The sequence below is a fragment of the Antedon mediterranea genome, chromosome 1, assembly GCF_964355755.1.
Source record: "Antedon mediterranea chromosome 1, ecAntMedi1.1, whole genome shotgun sequence".
NCBI classification, from domain to species: Eukaryota; Metazoa; Echinodermata; class Crinoidea; order Comatulida; family Antedonidae; genus Antedon; species Antedon mediterranea.
Genome location: NC_092670.1, coordinates 39,480,574 through 39,498,878, shown reverse-complemented (window position 1 = coordinate 39,498,878; position 18,305 = coordinate 39,480,574). Strand labels below are relative to the sequence as shown.

At 35.0% G+C, this 18,305-nt stretch overlaps 3 protein-coding genes across 5 annotated transcripts in view; 1 reads left to right on the top strand and 2 right to left on the bottom strand.

Moving 5' to 3' along the window:
- The window catches only part of LOC140039468 (large ribosomal subunit protein uL5), a 60,301-nt gene extending 49,212 nt beyond the window's left edge, over positions 1-11,089 (top strand). Inside the window, exons 1-5 of one of the 2 annotated variants that reach the window (XM_072085080.1) lie at positions 8,109-8,144; positions 8,802-8,952; positions 9,395-9,501; positions 9,857-10,099; positions 10,902-11,089. In XM_072085080.1, the coding sequence (XP_071941181.1) occupies positions 8,139-8,144; positions 8,802-8,952; positions 9,395-9,501; positions 9,857-10,099; positions 10,902-10,931 (537 nt within the window). In that variant the 5' untranslated portion in view covers positions 8,109-8,138 and the 3' untranslated portion in view covers positions 10,932-11,089. Of the gene's footprint in view, positions 1-8,108; positions 8,145-8,801; positions 8,953-9,394; positions 9,502-9,856; positions 10,100-10,901 lie in introns of those variants that run through there. The other variant, XM_072085072.1, reaches the window with a different exon arrangement.
- LOC140062351 (dynein regulatory complex protein 1-like) lies at positions 135-7,960 on the bottom strand. The gene is made up of 15 exons (XM_072108566.1): positions 7,830-7,960; positions 7,474-7,564; positions 7,256-7,368; positions 6,948-7,131; positions 5,294-5,431; positions 4,862-5,071; positions 4,431-4,570; positions 3,936-4,070; positions 3,412-3,561; positions 2,716-2,977; positions 2,276-2,365; positions 1,725-1,985; positions 1,135-1,289; positions 720-872; positions 135-356 (listed from the first exon to the last, which is right to left on the bottom strand). Exons 1-15 carry the CDS (start codon positions 7,943-7,945, stop codon positions 197-199), a joined length of 2,358 nt encoding a protein of 785 aa, XP_071964667.1. The 5' UTR covers positions 7,946-7,960; the 3' UTR covers positions 135-196.
- Positions 11,090-14,701: 3,612 nt separating the features above from the next.
- Positions 14,702-17,918, bottom strand: LOC140039328 (uncharacterized). Of its 2 annotated transcripts, none has more exons than XM_072084933.1 (8): positions 17,761-17,918; positions 17,072-17,144; positions 16,672-16,786; positions 16,478-16,556; positions 16,282-16,364; positions 15,973-16,032; positions 15,506-15,631; positions 14,702-15,050 (listed from the first exon to the last, which is right to left on the bottom strand). In XM_072084933.1, the coding sequence occupies exons 1-8, from the start codon at positions 17,782-17,784 to the stop codon at positions 14,834-14,836; spliced, it is 777 nt and encodes a 258-aa protein (XP_071941034.1). In that variant the 5' UTR covers positions 17,785-17,918; the 3' UTR covers positions 14,702-14,833. The 2 variants fall into 2 exon arrangements, with proteins under 2 accessions (XP_071941034.1, XP_071941040.1); XM_072084939.1 differs by having other exon boundaries at positions 17,087-17,144.
- Between the last annotated feature and the right edge of the window lie 387 nt (positions 17,919-18,305).

Here is an 18,305-nt window from a genome sequence, read left to right as displayed (position 1 = left end):
TCGCAAATTCGCCATAGAAAATTAAAATGTTTTTCCGTACATACCGGTTTCGCATATTGTTTGCGCAAATAAGAGTCTCAAAATCAACATATAATATTAATTTATATTTATTGAATTACAGGAACTACACTAAATGTTTTTAAATATACAGTGTTCCTTACATTTTCGGCAGTTGTTAAAAAAAATTGGAGCGATTTTATTGGAGATCTAGATTGAGAACTCTTGTCGGTGGTATTTCGAGCTCTTTATTAACCCGCGAGTTTATATATTGGTGAAGCAACATTCGTAATTCGGCATTTTGTTGTTGGTAATACTCGGTCTCGGTTAATAGCTTAGATCTCTCTGTCAAAACATCACTGAAAAAATCAGTTTAAATTAAAATTTTACACATTGTTTCCGCACAGACATGGCGTAAACTATAGGCATAGTCTGAAATAGAAGTACAGTATATTATTTGGTATCCATCCTTTGCACAAAATTGGCAAAGGTTCAAGGTTCACTCACTCCATGGTGCTGGAGGTAGAAAGAGTCTTCTCAGATTAGGCCTATAAACCATAGATCTAGTGTACACGTCTAGCTCATGTGCACTTACAACCTAGGGGGTTACCCCGGTGTACTAGTACACATACAGCCACAGTCACTCACACTCACAGCCACTGATCATAACTGCACCCTCTGGTCGTCCAGTATAAATATAAAACAATATTAAAATACTTTACCTGTATCGTTGCAATCCGTCTAACAACGCTGTCCAGACTTTCTCTTTCTGTCCTAAGAGTACAGTAGGGAAACTAGCCCAGTACTCAGCATCTCTACTGTCGTCTCTTTCCTCTGCTGAAATCACGTTGAATGTTTGTTGTCTTAGTTTGTCCCTGAAACAAAATTTAACGAAAAATAAAGTAATTGACAAATGTTGTATATGGCTGGGTTTTAAGCTCTGTCTACACTATCAAACTAGTTTGACAAAAATATGGTAGTGATATGCTTAAATATGGTAGTAATATGCCATCATCATGTCCTTGTATGGGCACATCACATTTTGTTGTAACATAAAGTTTGAAAGTGTAGACAAAGCTTTAGTTTATTTTTTTTTCTTTTTCCGTACAGATATCCGTATTTTTATGTTTCACATACTTTGCTGGCTGTCTATGATCTTCAACGAAAGCTCTCAATGCTTGGATCACATCATTCGGGTGGATAAGGTCACTGACAGTTGATCGGTGTGACCGTGTCGATGCTGCATCATCCTGTTTGTGGCTGGAAGTCATAGCATCATCATCCTCGTCTCCCTAATAATAATAATAATAATAATAAACTTTTATAAAGCGCTATTTACTGATGTCTCACCGCGCTAAAAGACCAACAAGAATTATTGAAAAAGGTGAGATTTTAGAAGTGACTTGAATTGCTTCAGAGATTTACATTAACGGATATGGAGTGGATGCTTGCTGCTCCCCACCAAGGTATATATACAGTAATAATAGGAATTAAAAAAGAAAGATGAAATGGCACAGGTTTTTGAAGTGGTTCTCAATAAACACAATAATTAAGTATGCACTCACAAGGCTCTATTATCCGTAACTTTATTAGTACCATTGTACCGCCATATTGTATGTGTGTGTTTGTGTCAAGAACTTGCTATAGGTGGCGCTATACCTATTTGATCTATTATCATTACAGTTTAAAAAAAAAAAATTATTGTAATAAGAAATCATTATTGATACCTTTTCCTGATTGGTTACTTCCTGGCTAGCATCGTCGCCATTGGTCGGAACTCTTCTCTCAGACGCGATTGACACATGCTTAGTAAAAGACTGATCCAGTTCAGATTGTTGATCTTCTGATGGCGGTATCTCACCAGCTGGAGTACCAACGCCATCTAACGGATGCAGGTATTCTGATTCTGGATCCTGCCCTACTTGTCTGGTTGTGAGGAAGTACTGTACAAGGCTGTGGATATCTTCTTCTGTCTCGATATTCAAGGCCTTACAAAATTAGAAAAAATGAAACAGAATCTTTTTTTACTTTTCTCCTTTGCTTGTATGCTTTTGTATCTTTTGATGTGCTTTTCATTATCGTGTTTTTTCAAACTTTTTTATATTTAGAGTTTTGTCTGTGCACAAACAACAAGTAAATATTTTATATATTTGACAATAAATGCTGTGCAAGCAGCGCATTCATTCATGACTATAGGCCTTCTCAATCAGCTACAGACATACAGTATTTGAATTATTGCCGGTAAATCTTATTAAACTTGTAGTTTTTGTTTACTTACAGCAAATATGGCATCAAGTTTCATCAGCGACCTTTCATCTCTTTCAAGAGGTAGCAATAACTTGTTAAGCTTAGCTTCAACTAGAAAACCCTGCAAAACAATTAAAATATTATAAGGTAATGGTGACAATGAAGAAATGTTAACATTTCATTTCCTTCTCTAACCGAAGATCTATGTTAAGCTCTGTCTACACTATTAAACTAGTTTGACAAAAAAAAGTGTGATGTGCCTAAATATGGTAGTGATATTCCCAAATATGGTAGTGACATGAAATTTTTTTGGGAAATAAAGTTTGATAGTGTAGACAAGGCTTTAGGAATACAGTGACTAGCAAGAAATGTACAAAACGAAGAACTGAAATGTCATTTACTTTTCTAATCGAAGATTTTGTATTTTAGAAGAAATGGACTAGCAAGAAATGTACAAAACCTCAAACTTACAGATTCATCACAAATAAGTTCCAAAACCCGCTTAATTGTTTTAACTGACAATTTAGAACTTTTACTCTCATGCTCCTCAGCACCATCATCCATCTCTCCTTCATCTGTTGTCTGCACTTGGCTGTGCTCAGAATTGATCTCACTCCCTCCTTCTTTTTCACTGCCTTCTGTTGACATTACTTCCATGAGGACTTGTTGGGCAGACACAGACTTCTGCTTTTCTTTTGTTGATGATAGTGGACCCACATTCTCCATAAACCACCTGTAAATGATGAGCGATAGGAAATACAGTAAGTGTGTGAAAGTAATACGAGTCGAGTAGTCTTGGTTGCCTGTGTAAGTTTTTAATCAACTAAATGCAAATGCTGAGTTAGTGAGTGGTCGAGCGTTTAAGACATTGGAACCGTAATTACGTAGCTATAATATCAGCAAGGGTTCGAGGCTCACTCGCTCCATGGTTCTCGTGGTAGAAATAAGGACTTTAAACCGTAGGTCCAGTGTACACATCTAGCTCATGTGCACTTTAAAGAACCTAGTACGTCTTTCGAGACGAGTAGGGGGTTACCCCGGTGTACTAGTACACACACTGCCACTGATCATAACTGGAACCTTTGGGAGACCAGTCTTTAACTGAAGAGGTTGCCCAGTATAAATAAATAATAACTTCACATTATTACCCTGGTACATTAGACTTACATATCAACTGGCGGTTTCCAAGGCAGTCCAAGTTGCTGTCCCATTATAATGCGATCTTGTTCTAGAACCTTATCGGCCTGTTCTTTTACAAGATCTTCATTCATTAACCAAATATCGTGGAATTTACGAGTATCAGTTGCTTGGAAGTGTCTAAAAAAAAATAATAAAGATGGCTTTAAAGCTCCAGACATAAAGCATTGCTCCCACAAGCGTCGCAAACGCAGCGTCGATCGACGCAAAGTTCTGTATTGCGTAATCACTAAGTGGGAACCGACGATGCAATAGTGCTGCAAACATCGTAGGTTTGATTTAACACAGGTTGGGGCAAGCACAATTATTGAAAGAGCATTTTCTTGCATTGCGTTACATTGCGTTGCTTGTGGGAACCAAGCTTTAGAAGACATTTTGATACAGAAGCTGACCTAAAGTTGAATGATTTGGAGCAAGCTTGTACTAGAAATACAGAAGGGAGGAAGGACAAAGGGTTGTGGCAGCTCAATGATGATGTCATAATGATGTCATACTTTGACTTTTTCTGTAGTTCTTTAAATTGTTCTGTGATTCTTTTATAGTCATCAGCAAGAGCTTGATTTTCTTCTCGGTATGATTTCTCTTGTTTTGCAAGTTTCATTTTCAAATTGTTCAAAACGTCTTGCAATCTAAAAAGAAAAATATTGAAATTAAAATATAATTTGTTGTAGTTGGGTAGAGTTTTAGCCTTTATTTATATCGGTACATTTTATGGAGTGTCAAACCATATGTGATGTGCCCATATATGGACATCATGATGTCATATCACTACCAAATTTGGGCATATCACAGAGAGAGCTTTAAGATAGGTGGCAATCCATTGCAATAATCCAGAACGGAACGCGCTACAAAGAGACCGTTGGCACGGTAAAAACAACATGACTATGTGCAAGGATCCGAAAAGGATTATGCAATTAAGTCAAGGGTTTATGTTATTAAAATAATTTCTGACAGCAAAAGCATACTGTTATAAAATAATAAAATTTTACCTGGTGATCTTCCTTTTTTGTTGTGATTTAGTGATTGTATTTTCCTCATCGCGCTTTTTTAGAACCTGGAAGTTATACTCAAGTTTTTCCTGATTTAATTGGTAAGTAGCTTTCATTTGTTGAAGTTGTTGCTCCAAAACCTACAGGCAATAAAATAACAGAAGATTGATTACTGTGATTGGTCAGTTTAATACCAATCACAATACACGCGCACGCAGTAAGAACTCGAAACAAAAACAGGGCTCTCATCAGTGTGTTTGAATACAATTTTGTTTTGAGATTTCACAAACAAGTTCTGTGAAATCTTGGGAGATTTTCCATACACTATGCAAACCTGATTACAACTTGTTAACAAGTTGTTCCATTTTGCAGATGTGAAAAGATGACTTATCACTACTGAAATGACATTCTTCTGTAAGTGAGTGTGTTACCTGTACATCTGTTTCCAGCTTTATCTTCACCATGTTATACTCTTCAGCATCTTGTATTCTTAAATGTTGGATTTGTTGTTCGTAATCTTCCACTCGTTTTTCCCTCTGTTTCATATATTCTACTTCTTGGTCTCGTCTTCCCTGCATCCCTTGATCCCACTTTTTCTTGTGGTTCTCCATCAGCTCAAATCTTTCCGTATCAAATGATTTCTAAAACAAAGTAATTGAAGTTTTAAGCTGTTTGACAAAAAGGGTTGTGATGTGCCCAAATATGGTAGTGATATATTCAAATATGGTAGTGATATACCCAAATATGGTAGTGATATACTCAAATATGGTAGTGATATACCCATATATGGTACCGTTATTATTACAGTTACCGTTCGTCTGTGTGAATCGGCCTTTACTGGCCAATTGTATTACGGTACTAACCTCAATTTGTATAATTTCATCCCGATAAGCTCTTGTTAAGTTCTTGATTTGTTCCTCCATTCTCTCAATCATTATGTCCGTGTCTTCTGCTTGCTTCTTAAGATCTTTTACATACTGGTCATCTTTTGATTTTAATTCCTGTAACAGATAGATATATGGAATAATCATCAGTCAATTAGACTTTATAGATAAGTAAATCAATACAGATAAATAAATGAGTTAAAATGTCAAACATTTATTGAAAATCGATACTACACAATGGAGAGAAGATAACTCTTTTAAAACCAGGTGTTATTTAAACTCTACACTATCAAACTAGTTTGACAAAAAAGTGTGATGTGCCCAAATATGGTAGTGATATGATGTCATCATGTCCATATAATGTTTGGTAGTGTAGACAGAACTTTAGAGATTTGTATCTCCTTCATGAAACAGCCTGTTAGTGCCTTCTTAGATCACTAACCTACTGCAAGGCCATTGTAAACCAAACAGCCTGTTAGTGCCTTCTTAGATCACTAACCTACTGCAAGGCCATTGTAAACCAAACAGCCTGTTAGTGCCTTCTTAGATCACTAAACTACTGCAAGGCCATTGTAAACCAAACAGCCTGTTAGTGCCTTCTTAGATCACTAACCTACTGCAAGGCCATTGTAAACCAAACAGCCTGTTAGTGCCTTCTTAGATCACTAACCTACTGCAAGGCCATTGTAAACCAAACAGCCTGTTAGTGCCTTCTTAGATCACTAACCTACTGCAAGGCCATTGTAAACCAAACAGCCTGTTAGTGCCTTCTTAGATCACTAACCTACTGCAAGGCCATTGTAAACCAAACAGCCTGTTAGTGCCTTCTTAGATCACTAACCTACTGCAAGGCCATTGTAAACCAAACAGCCTGTTAGTGCCTTCTTAGATCACTAAACTACTGCAAGGCCATTGTAAACCATACAGCCTGTTAGTGCCTTCTTAGATCACTAAACTACTGCAAGGCCATTGTAAACCATACAGCCTGTTAGTGCCTTCTTAGATCACTAACCTACTGCAAGGCCATTGTAAACCAAACAGCCTGTTAGTGCCTTCTTAGATCACTAACTTACTGCAAGGCCATTGTAAACCAAACAGCCTGTTAGTGCCTTCTTAGATCACTAACCTACTGCAAGGCCATTGTAAACCAAACAGCCTGTTAGTGCCTTCTTAGATCACTAACCTACTGCAAGGCCATTGTAAACCAAACAGCCTGTTAGTGCCTTCTTAGATCACTAAACTACTGCAAGGCCATTGTAAACCATACAGCCTGTTAGTGCCTTCTTAGATCACTAAACTACTGCAAGGCCATTGTAAACCATACAGCCTGTTAGTGCCTTCTTAGATCACTAACCTACTGCAAGGCCATTGTAAACCAAACAGCCTGTTAGTGCCTTCTTAGATCACTAACCTACTGCAAGGCCATTGTAAACCAAACAGCCTGTTAGTGCCTTCTTAGATCACTAACCTACTGCAAGGCCATTGTAAACCAAACAGCCTGTTAGTGCCTTCTTAGATCACTAACCTACTGCAAGGCCATTGTAAACCAAACAGCCTGTTAGTGCCTTCTTAGATCACTAAACTACTGCAAGGCCATTGTAAACCATACATATATTATATTGTATTATTTTACCACTTGGAAATCATTGATAAGTTTGTTTTTCTCGTCTATCATTGCATCACACAGCGCCCTCTGTGAGATCAGCACTTCATGTAACTCTTGTGGAATGTCTTTGCCATTTGCATTTTCCCATTTCTTTGTAATTTCATCAAACTTTTCAATAGCTGCCTTCGCTTCTGCCTCAAGTCTTTCAAGCCTGAAAAGAGATGCCATCAGAGAATTAAAAATAAACAACAATAAACGATAGACATATTTGTAGAATTGATAAATACAAAGAAAGGCTTGTTTGGAAGGCGAGATGGGGATGCCTGGTTAGGTACCTTTGGCGTATGTTTTCTTCCTCATCATTTCTGCGTTGAGTTTCCCTTGAGTCAGCAGCCACTCTAACATTGCTTACAAGTTCATTCCCATCTGACTTCAACTTTGTTAATCGCTAGTAAAAAAAAGAGAAGAGTGTTATGGTTATAAAATGAAAATAATGATTTTTTTTTCAGGATCAGTAGTTGTATTGGTTAAACGTTTTTTTAAAAAAAGATACCTGTCTGCTTTCTTCTATCTGTTTCCTACTTTTACTTTGCTCCTCTTTGTCTTCCTTCTTTTTAGCATTTGGATCTTCTCCCAGCGCTTGTCTAAAAATATAAAAAAACATTCATTTTAATTTAATAATAATAATTAATAATACATAACAACTAGGCCCTAGCCTAGGCCTACAATCGTCGTCAATCAACAAGAAAGAGATTGATGATGTTAAGTGGATCTGGTGGTGTATAACTATTACTACTAATCTAGGCTTTGACTAGCCAGGCTAGGCATTAGTTTAGAGCCTATCACTACCGATCTCGGGCTTGTTTTTCGGGGGCATGTTGGTGTCAATACTGAAGGTGACCTGCTTACCGTTTTGCAGCTTCAATTCTCTTCTTTATTCTTATTCTTCTTGCTGCAATACGCTCTTCTTGATCATTAGAATCGACCGAGGGGCCTTGATCTTCTTCTTCATCATTTACATTCATATTTTGGTATGATCAAGATATAAGCAATTAAGATTTGGCCTACAATAATATAACTTTTGTAAGGATTATAATGAGGATTATTTACAATTCTAGAGGGTTGCTTAGTTTCAAGTAGACTTCTACCTCCATACGTCGTATGAAGTAGCCGTCTTTCACCATCCGTTACATTGCAACAACCTTTTCGACATCCAACATGGCGGTGAGTGGTATTGCTGTACATAATACTAGATTTAAATCCGAATAAATCTACATGTTATATATTTCATATCTTTAAAAATGAAAGTTGATGATAAATTTGAATAAATAAAGAAAATAATTGTGTTGATATTAAATAGATAAAGTGTTACGTTAATATAAAAAATATTGTTTTAAGGGCTTAGGCCTTCCCAGGTCCTGTGTACATTGAATTTGATTGTTTATGTATCTTTCCGTGTATTTTTCGTAACTTTCTCCGAAACATTACAACTGCAGTATTAATTGTATAATACTGCATTTATTATTTGAAGTGTTTTTGCTTCATTTGCACCGGTCGTAGCGAGCTTCTAGCCTAGGCTCGCTCGATCGATGGAAAAAACGTCGCACGAACGACGTACCGTGTAGGGAGGTGGGTTCGGTGGCGTAGGTAGGCTAGCCGGCTAGCCTCTTCTTACGTTAGCATTTAATGTTGATCTCAGGGTTAGGTAGGCCTATAGGCTACAATGGCCCTAAACTATAATTTATTACTGGGCCTATTTCATGGTTTGTCAGTATACCTAGCTAGAGGAGTAGGCCTACAGTAAGTACTACTACTAGCTTAGCCTAAATACTAAGCACTTTTACGACATAAACTAATAAAAAATTATTTTTTCTTTCATAGGACAAAACGAATGAGAAAGTCAATGTCATGCGCGAACTGCGCATTCGTAAATTATGCCTCAATATTTGTGTAGGTGAAAGTGGTGACAGGCTGACCAGAGCTGCTAAGGTGCTTGAACAACTTACTGGACAAACACCTGTATTTTCCAAAGGTATCTATCTATGCCTATTTGTTGCCTATGCCTACTTGGGGGTCTCTTATTTTAATTCAATAACTATACTTGATTGAAAGTGAATTGTTCATATAAGGTGATTTGCACAGAGGCATACTGTAACTTCAATTGATTGATTTTGACAGAATTTTAAAATGTCTGTGCTATAGAAAATTCTCTTTTGCAACTCATGATCATTGACCATAATGATGATGTTACAAGTTAAGAGATACATCTACAAAAGGTCTTATTTATGTTCTGCTTAAGCTCTGTCTACAGTCTATACTATTGTGTCCAAATATGGTAGTGATATGCCCAAATATGGTAGTCATATGACATTATGTCCATATATAGGCACATCACATAATGTTTGATAGTATATACAGAGCTTTATATTGATTTTATACACAACACTCATTTATTTTCTTAAATATATTTCCAGCTCGCTACACTGTCAGATCTTTCGGTATCCGTAGAAATGAAAAGATCGCGGTACACTGTACTGTTCGTGGAGCTAAGGCAGAAGAAATCTTGGAAAAAGGTCTAAAGGTAATTCACTTTATGGTTCATTGTTTAAGAAGTTAATCCTACCTATGTTTATATAAAGTTTGCGTCCTCAGGAGTGAGAATGATCCTACCTACTGAACTACCCTTTCCTTAAATGAAAGCTCAGTAATAAAGTTGTTCATGATTGCTCCAAATATTGGCTAATAATGATACTGTTTGTTTTAATGTTCAATTTCTCTTTATTCATCTAATAAACAAACAGAACACATAACAAAAAATAAATAAATTTAAAAAGATGAAAGGGTACTCAAATGTACTAATCACTAACAGTTATTAACTAGAAGGGATATAGATACAGATAGCGCAAACAAACAATTATTGATCGTAATCTCTACAGGTTCGTGAATATGAATTGAGGAAAGGCAACTTCTCTCAGACCGGCAACTTCGGTTTCGGTATTCAAGAACACATCGATTTGGGAATCAAATACGATCCTGGCATCGGTATCTACGGTATGGACTTCTACGTCGTGCTTGGACGACCAGGGTTCAACGTAAGACATCGTAAAAAGAAGAGAGGTCGTGTTGGACCAAAACATAATGTATCCAAAGAGGAAGCTATGAAGTGGTTCCAACAAAAGGTAATGTGCATTCATTCTTTCTTTTATTTAATCTTTGCATTCATTCTTATCTATATTCATTTACTAATTAATTCATTGCATTCATTCATGTCTAATAGTAAATACTGTAAAACCAGAAAGTTTGTGACATAAACTTTTGCGAATCGGTTACATCGGCCATTTTTGCGACATAAAACTTTCGTGAATTTGAGAAATAAAGTACACATAAATACTAAACAAGATCGCATATACGCAACCTTTGTGTTATAAAGACACCAATACATAAGCTATTGTATACAGTAGTAGGCCTACAGTACGTTCTGAAAATTATTTGCAAACTTTCGCAAATTTCAATCACTAGTGAAATTAGCGAATGTTTAATGAGTTTCTGAGTACATATTTTTAGATGGAAACACTGTACAGTACAACACACAACAAATTGCAATTTAAATTGTTTACATGTATTATTAAAATAAGAATAGTTACAATACAAAAATAGAATAAAATAAATACAGATTTTAAAATCCATGCTACAGTATATCAACTACAGTATATCAACTACAGTGATCATTGTATGCATCCATCCATTGATTGATTTGTTAAGCTCTGTCTACACTATCAAACTAGTTTGACAAGAAAGGTGTGATGTGCCCAAATATGATGTGACGACATGTCCATATATGGGCACATTCCATTTTATTTCACATAAAGTTTGATAGTATAGACAGAGCTATTATAGCTTTTTCTTTCTTGAGAAGAAGGATCAAAGTAATTAGTTATTGCATTGTAATATGTGTATATATATTTATTTTCTTTTCTTCAGTATGATGGTATTCTGCTTCCAGGCAAATAATTTCCGACAACATTGATATCTGCATTTATTTTCCGCCAAACGTCGACAGTAATGGGTAGGTGTCGCTACCATATCTAAAATGATACTACATCTTCAATCAACGTACATGTGTAGTGTAAAGTATAAGAAAGAAAAAAATAAAAACATACTTAAATGGATATGTGTTTCAAGTCGTTTAATTTAATTACTATAGTACAGTACAAGGATTTTTTTTACAAAAAATGGCCAATATATGCACTTTTCAAAAATCATCTTATTACGCACTAAAGCCCCTTTCTCACAATATACCGGTATTATGCTGGCGTCGTGCCGTATCGCATATACCCATTCATTGGACTATCGTGCCGGAAATATAACCGGTATATACCGGCTTTCTGTGAGAAAGTAGTCTGGCATATTCGGCCAATAAAAAGTCCCAAAATAATTATTGAGGACATCCTTTATTGTTATTATTTTTGTCTTGCGATATATGGCGGCGAATTTTGAGTTACAGATTATTATCTTCCTTTATAGCATATTTATGCAATACATGCTATGTACAGTATATTGTGCATATATTATACAGGTACAGTAATTAATTAGCCGTAATCGGCAATCTGTAAAACACCTTAGAAGGCTGTACAATTTACAAGGCGACGAAGGGTCAGACACCAACAAAGAGCTATGGCCTAGGCCTATAGATTATGCTACAAATTTCTTCTTGTCCTTTTATTTTAAGCAGCTCTCTTATCTCATTATCCCTCTAGTTCGACATTATTATTAATATTAATTGAATCGGCACCAAAGTAATACACTTGACCGCTAGGTGTCAAAGCCTCGACTGGGAATTAAATATAACCCCGGAATATAACGGCGTTACGTTCTCACAGAATGCCTGTCTGGCATTGCGGGGAATATCCCTAGAATATTACTAGGTCTAAAGCAGGTCACGTCGATGCCGGCATCATGCCAAGACGACCCGTTCTCACAGAAAACCATACCGGCATGGTAATGGTAAATTCCCGCAATATTCCTGGCACACAGCTCTGTGAGAAAGGGGCTTAATAGTAATACCTGTATTGATACGTGTGCACGTTAATGGTGTAACATTTTATTTTGGTTACTTTGACGCTATAAGATGATACAAAGCAATATATGCGCATATATAGCTATATTATCGCATAATAACTGAATTTTAAAAGGTGATATTTTGGGCATTTTTCGAAAAATGGCAAATTTGTGTTCCTTTTATTTTTCGACAAAACTAGTTACTATGGCTCTATAAGATGATACAAAGCAATATATATCCATATTATCGCATAATAACTGTATTTTAAAAACGTGATATTTTGGGCATTTTTCGAAAAAGTCCCTGTACTTTCCAAAAATGACAAAATTTAGACCCTTTTATTTTTTGACAAAAGTAGTTACTATGGTTCTATAAGATGATACAAAGCAATATCCATATTATCGCATAATAATTGAAATTTAAAAAGGTGATATTTTGGTCTTTTTTTGAGTAGTACAGGGACGAAAATTTTCGAAAAATGGCCGATTTTAGACCCTTTTATTTTTTGACATAAATGGTTACTATTGCATAATAAACATGCGCAGAGACGAATAATGGGTTCTGCGCATGTCAATTGTGCTATAGTAACCAGTTTTATCGAAAAATAAAAAGGTCGAAAATTTGCCATTCTTTTTTTAAAATCCCTGTACTATAGTACAGGGAAATTATGGAAAAAAGGCCGATTTTCGACCCTTTTATTTTTTGACATAAATGGTTACTACTGCATAATAAACATGCGCAGAGACGAATAATGGGTTCTGTGCATGTCAATTGTGCTATGGTAACCAGTTTTGACATAAATGGTTATTATAGTATAATAAACATGCGCAGAGTCGAATAATGGGTTCTGCGCATGTCAATTGTGCTATAGTAACCAGTTTTATTGAAAAATAAAAAGGTCGAAAATTTGCTATTTTTGGAAAAATCCCTGTACTATAGTACAGGGAAATTTTCGAAAAATGGCCGATTTTCGAACCTTTTATTTTTTGACATAAATGGTTACTATAGCAGAAAAAAACATGCGTAGAGTCGAATAATGGGTTCTGCGCATGTCAATTGTGCTATAGTAACCACTTTTGACATAAATGGTTACTATTGCATAATAAACATGCGCAGAGACGAATAATAGGTTCTGCGCATGTCAATTGTGCTATAATAACCAGTTTTATCGAAAAATAAAAAGGTCGAAAATTTGCCATTTTTTTATGAAAAATCCCTGTACTATAGTACAGTGAAATTTTCGAATAAAGGTCGATTTTCGACCCTTTTATTTTTTGACATAAATGGTTACTATTGCATAATAAACATGCGCAGAGGCGAATAATGGGTTCTGCGCATGTCAATTGTGCTATAGTAACCAGTTTTATCGAAAAATAAAAAGGTCGAAAATTTGCCATCTTTTGAAAAATCCTTGTACTATAGGCCTAGTATAGGGAAATTATCGAAAAAAGGCCGATTTTCAACCCTTTTATTTTTTGACATAAATGGTTACTATTGCATAATAAACATGCGCAGAGACGAATAATGGGTTCTGCGCATGTCAATTGTGCTATAGTAACCAGTTTTATCGAAAAATAAAAAGGTCGAAAATTTTCCATTTTTCGAAAAATCCCTGTACTATAGTACAGGGAAATTTTCGAAAAAAGGCCGATTTTCGACCCTTTTATTTTTTGACATAAATGGTTACTATTGCATAATAAACATGCGCAGAGACGAATAATGGGTTCTGCGCATGTCAATTGTGCTATAGTAACCAGTTTTATCGAAAAATAAAAAGGTCGAAAATTTGCCATTTTTTGAAAAATCCCTGTACTATAGTACAGGGAAATTTTCGAAAAAAGGTCGATTTTCGACCCTTTTATTTTTTGACATAAATGGTTACTATTGCATAATAAACAGGCGCAGAGGCAAATACTGGGTTCTGCGCATGTCAATTGTGCTAAAGTAACCAGTTTTATCGAAAAATAAAAAGGTCGAAAATTTGCCATTTTTTGAAAAATCCCTGTACTATAGTACAGGGAAATTATCGAAAAAAGGTCGATTTTCGACCCTTTTATTTTTTGACAAAAATGGTTACTATTGCATAATAAACAGGCGCAGAGGCGAATACTGGGTTCTGCGCATGTCAATTGTGCTAAAGTAACCAGTTTTATCGAAAAATAAAAAGGTCGAAAATTTGCCATTTTTTGAAAAATCCCTGTACTATAGTACAGGGAAATTATCGAAAAAAGGCCGATTTTCGACCCTTTTATTTTTTGACATAAATGGTTACTATTGCATAATAAACATGCGCAGAGACGAATAATGGGTTCTGCGCATGTCAATTGTGCTATAGTACAGGGCTTTTTCAAAAAATAGCAAATTGGCAAATTTTCGACCTTTTTATTTTTCGATATAACTGGTTACTATAGCACAATTGACATGCGCAGAACCCATTATTCGTCTCTGCGCATGGTTATTTAGCAATAGTAACCATTTATGTCAAAAGTGGCTATTTTTCTTTTCTTTGGTCGAAAAAATGTTCAAAATATTGACTTTATAAAATGTATTGAGCTAACATTTTTGCGCATGTCACATTTTTTTTACTTACTAAAAATTCCCAAAATAACTTAGTATGCAGGTAACATGCGCAAAACACGATTATGTTATTCAGCGCAGGTCACATTAGATAACCAGTTATGAAAAAATAATACTGCCCTTGAATCTAGTAAGAATGAAAACATCATATTTACAGTATTTTAATATATAATCCCTTTCTAACATCCAGTCTTTCAATTAGATAGAAAGTCCATTATTTCACACACTGTCTTGCAAACAATTTAACGCAAGTAAAGCATAGTAAATGGCGGCGTTGTCATTCTAACACTTGGGCAAGCTCTTCTACCGCCTTCCTTGATCCCGGGGAAGTTCCCAGATAAGCATTACACGTCATTCGCATGTGTTCGCGGTTGATTTCGTGCAGTTCTTTTAGTTTAAATAATTCCATTCGGCTCCAATCTTGTTTTGTCCTTGTGTAATCTTTCTGTTTACGCTCATGAGCGTTGCTGCTGTACTTGGTGCCAAGTTCACTCCTAATATATTGAAATGATTTTGAATAAAGATAAAAGTATAATCAAAAATACCCCTATAAATTATTCCTGTGTTACAAATAAAAGGAAATATATATTACTATTCAGTGCACACCCCTAAGGGTTCTTTCACACCTGTTCCGACACGGATCTGGTCCAGCGGTGGAAAATCAAATCAAACGTCAATATTTTGTTTTCATGCAACTACACGCATATCAATTGGTACATAGTCACGTAAAACGGAACATTGACGTTCAATTTGATTTGCCGGCTCTGGATTGGAGCTGTGCCGGAACAAAAAGAATAAAAGACCCTTAATTAAGAGCTTTGTTCGGTGTCTCCTCCATTATAAGGGTTTTCTACAATAGTAAACCAATATAACTCTAAAACAATATCTAAAAAAAGTACTGTAAATTTGAATGAATTTATTATCCACAACAGTATGATGATAAGCTTACCTGAGAGAAGGAACATCTCCCCAGTTTAATTCTGTGTTATTTGGGACAGGTCGTTTGTACGAAACAACTGGCCACCTTGGAAGACGTGTACTACCCTCCTTGTTATCACTGCTTCTTGTCAACACGCTACAAAAATAATTTCCTGCAGTTTAGTCTAAAGTATGGTAGTTTTCTTTTGCGTTTATTTGGAAAAATACTTTCAGTATATACGGTATTTATTCGGGGGAGGCATTTATTTTTTGGGGTGTGAATATGGTAACATGTATAATCAAACAAATACCCCTATATATGAAATAAAATACAATACAATTAATATCGAGATAAAGGACAGTCAAACTTGATTGCTCAAAATGCTTTGAAAATTGTAAATCATGCCAATCAATGAATTCTAAATGAATAGGGCGTTTATTTGAATAAATATGGTAATAATCTAATCCTATCCCAAGTCACATTAAAAATAAACTTACATTTTCTTAATGTCTGGTCTTGTGGGACATGGAACTGATGCAGGAACTGGGTCTACCACTCTGAAAAGAAAAACACCAAATTATTACAATTTAAAAAGGACCAAAGTATATTGTTAATAAAGTAGAAACCATTAGTATAAACTTCATGATAATTAATGTTATTAAACCAGTTTGACAAAAAAAGTGTGAAATGCCCAAATATGGTAGTAATATGCTTAAATATAGTAGTGATATGATACATCATTATGTCCAATATGGGAACATCACGTTCGATAGTGTAGACAGAGGTTTATAAATGAGTTGACTTACATGTCCATTGAATGCGAGACCTCTGGATCAACAAGGCCTATTGCCGTCTTTCTTGTGATATACCCATGCCGCACTGCAGGAGGCTAAATGCAATTGCAGAAATAGTATGAATTACTATAAATATTTTAAACGAGCAAAGAATGTTAAATTGCTACTGAATTATGAACCGTAGGCCTACAGGTGTTTTCTCTCTTACCATGTCTGCCATGTACTGCATCAGATATGTATTGTAATAAGGTTCCAAACTACTCCAGATAAAAGGTGAATATGGCTTACTGAAAAACATAATAACATCAAATTAATATCTTTTTGTTCATCTCGTGAAATAAAAAACCAAAAAAACAATACACTTAACAAAAAGGAGTGAAAGAAATTTAAAACAATATTTACAATTCTGGTTTGATAATTTTGGTAGACTCTCTTTCCAGACTTGTTTTCAACCTTTTCATTTCGGCTAAGAATTGTTGCTCCATCTTCTTATCTTTTGGTGAATTTTGAGCTGAATCTAGGAAAGCAAAGCAAATCTTTCTTAAGCTCTGTCTACACTATCAAACTTTATGCAACAAAAAATGTTTATGATGTGCCCATATATGGACATGATGATGACTAGTTTGATAGTGTAGACAGAGCTTATTAAGTCATAAAAAACATTCTATTACCTGATTCACATACAATATCTAAAAATGTATTGTAACAAATTGTTTGTACTTTACTAAAATATGAAAAAATTCTAATATCGTCCAAATTTGCTGTATTATTTAAAAATATATATATTATTTTGAATTTGTACCATCATTTTTCTCACTTGGTGCTGCTGGTTCCTCCTGTGTTGGTTCCTCAGTTTCCCCTTCATTTGATTGCACCTGAAATAATTAAAATAAAACACTCAATAACACAATGCTTCAAGCTATATTGTTCCCCTGAAAAAATTATTAAAAAAATGTTTTTGTTGATATGCCATTTTAATGTCACATAATAGTTATCCACTTTGACCAGAAATTGGTTAAAAACTAATTTATTTAGGCCTACCTGAAAAAAATGTAATTTAAAGCAAAAAGTTTTTGGTTGAATTTAACTGTTTCTTCTGTCTTTTTATAAGTAAAAATATTATTTATTATTTTTTTAAATGTTATTAATTTTTTTCTATGGAAATGGCCTATTCAAAGTCTTTTTTAAAATTAATCTTTATTTTTCATGTTTTTTGGGAGACAATACATCTTTAATAGGCAAAAAATTGCTTACAAATATTTGTTTTTCATGCCTATAACTCTAAGCCATTGTGGTAGGTCTACAACAAAAACAGCAGGCCCACTAGAACCCTTTCCAGCCTCAGTAGGTGCGGTAAACATACCCTATACACTACGTATTGTAACAAAACAATTGGCCTAACAATGCAATACAGTGTAACAAACACTACCGACAACTTAGTATGTATTCAGTTAGAATTTAATTAAAATTGGGACTAAAATCGATACTTACCTGCTGATTGTCTTCACTGGACATTTCGTACAGTCGTGTCCGATGTTAAACATACACAGCCGACGTTAATTGGGTTTCAAAAGTGTTTTAATAAATATTTGTTACACCTTTTTTTAAGTAGCAAACAGAGTACGATCCTTTACCACCATAACAACACAAGCATGTGGACTCCACAACAATTCCCTAGCAACTGTAACTATGGCCCGATTTTCGACGCGGCACGTCGTTCAATGGTCGCGATTTATCTATTCCTTTCAGGGAAATCGGTTTAATATTTTGTAACAACAAAACTGATAAGATAATGATTAACAAAAGAACGTAGATTATTCAAAGCTGAATTAACTTCTAGTTTCGGTAAATGAAATTATATCATTTCTGTCAATCATTTGATTTCTGCCAGGATTTCTGTGATCAAACGTAGTCAGGACAGGTGCAGTTTTATTGTCAACGTCAATCATGTTTAAATGATTCATGTAATATCAGTCTTACTATTTCAAAATCTATGAGAAATATATAAAATAAATGCAAAAAACTATAATATATTT

Bases quoted from the DNA above. Each gene is read 5' to 3' on its own strand.
- LOC140062351 (XM_072108566.1), bottom strand. From the start codon at position 7,945: ATGAATGTAAATGATGAAGAAGAAGATCAAGGCCCCTCGGTCGATTCT. The intron at 4,571-4,861 runs GTAACACACTCA...TATTGCCTGTAG, and splicing joins AGCTGGAAACAGATGTACAG to GTTTTGGAGCAACAACTTCA. The intron at 357-719 runs GTAAAGTATTTT...TGATTTTTTCAG, and splicing joins GACGGATTGCAACGATACAG to TGATGTTTTGACAGAGAGAT.
- LOC140039328 (XM_072084933.1), bottom strand. From the start codon at position 17,784: ATGTCCAGTGAAGACAATCAGCAG. The intron at 16,787-17,071 runs GTACAAATTCAA...TTGCTTTCCTAG, and splicing joins ACCAAGTGAGAAAAATGATG to ATTCAGCTCAAAATTCACCA. The intron at 15,051-15,505 runs GTAAGCTTATCA...TCAATATATTAG, and splicing joins GGAGATGTTCCTTCTCTCAG to GAGTGAACTTGGCACCAAGT.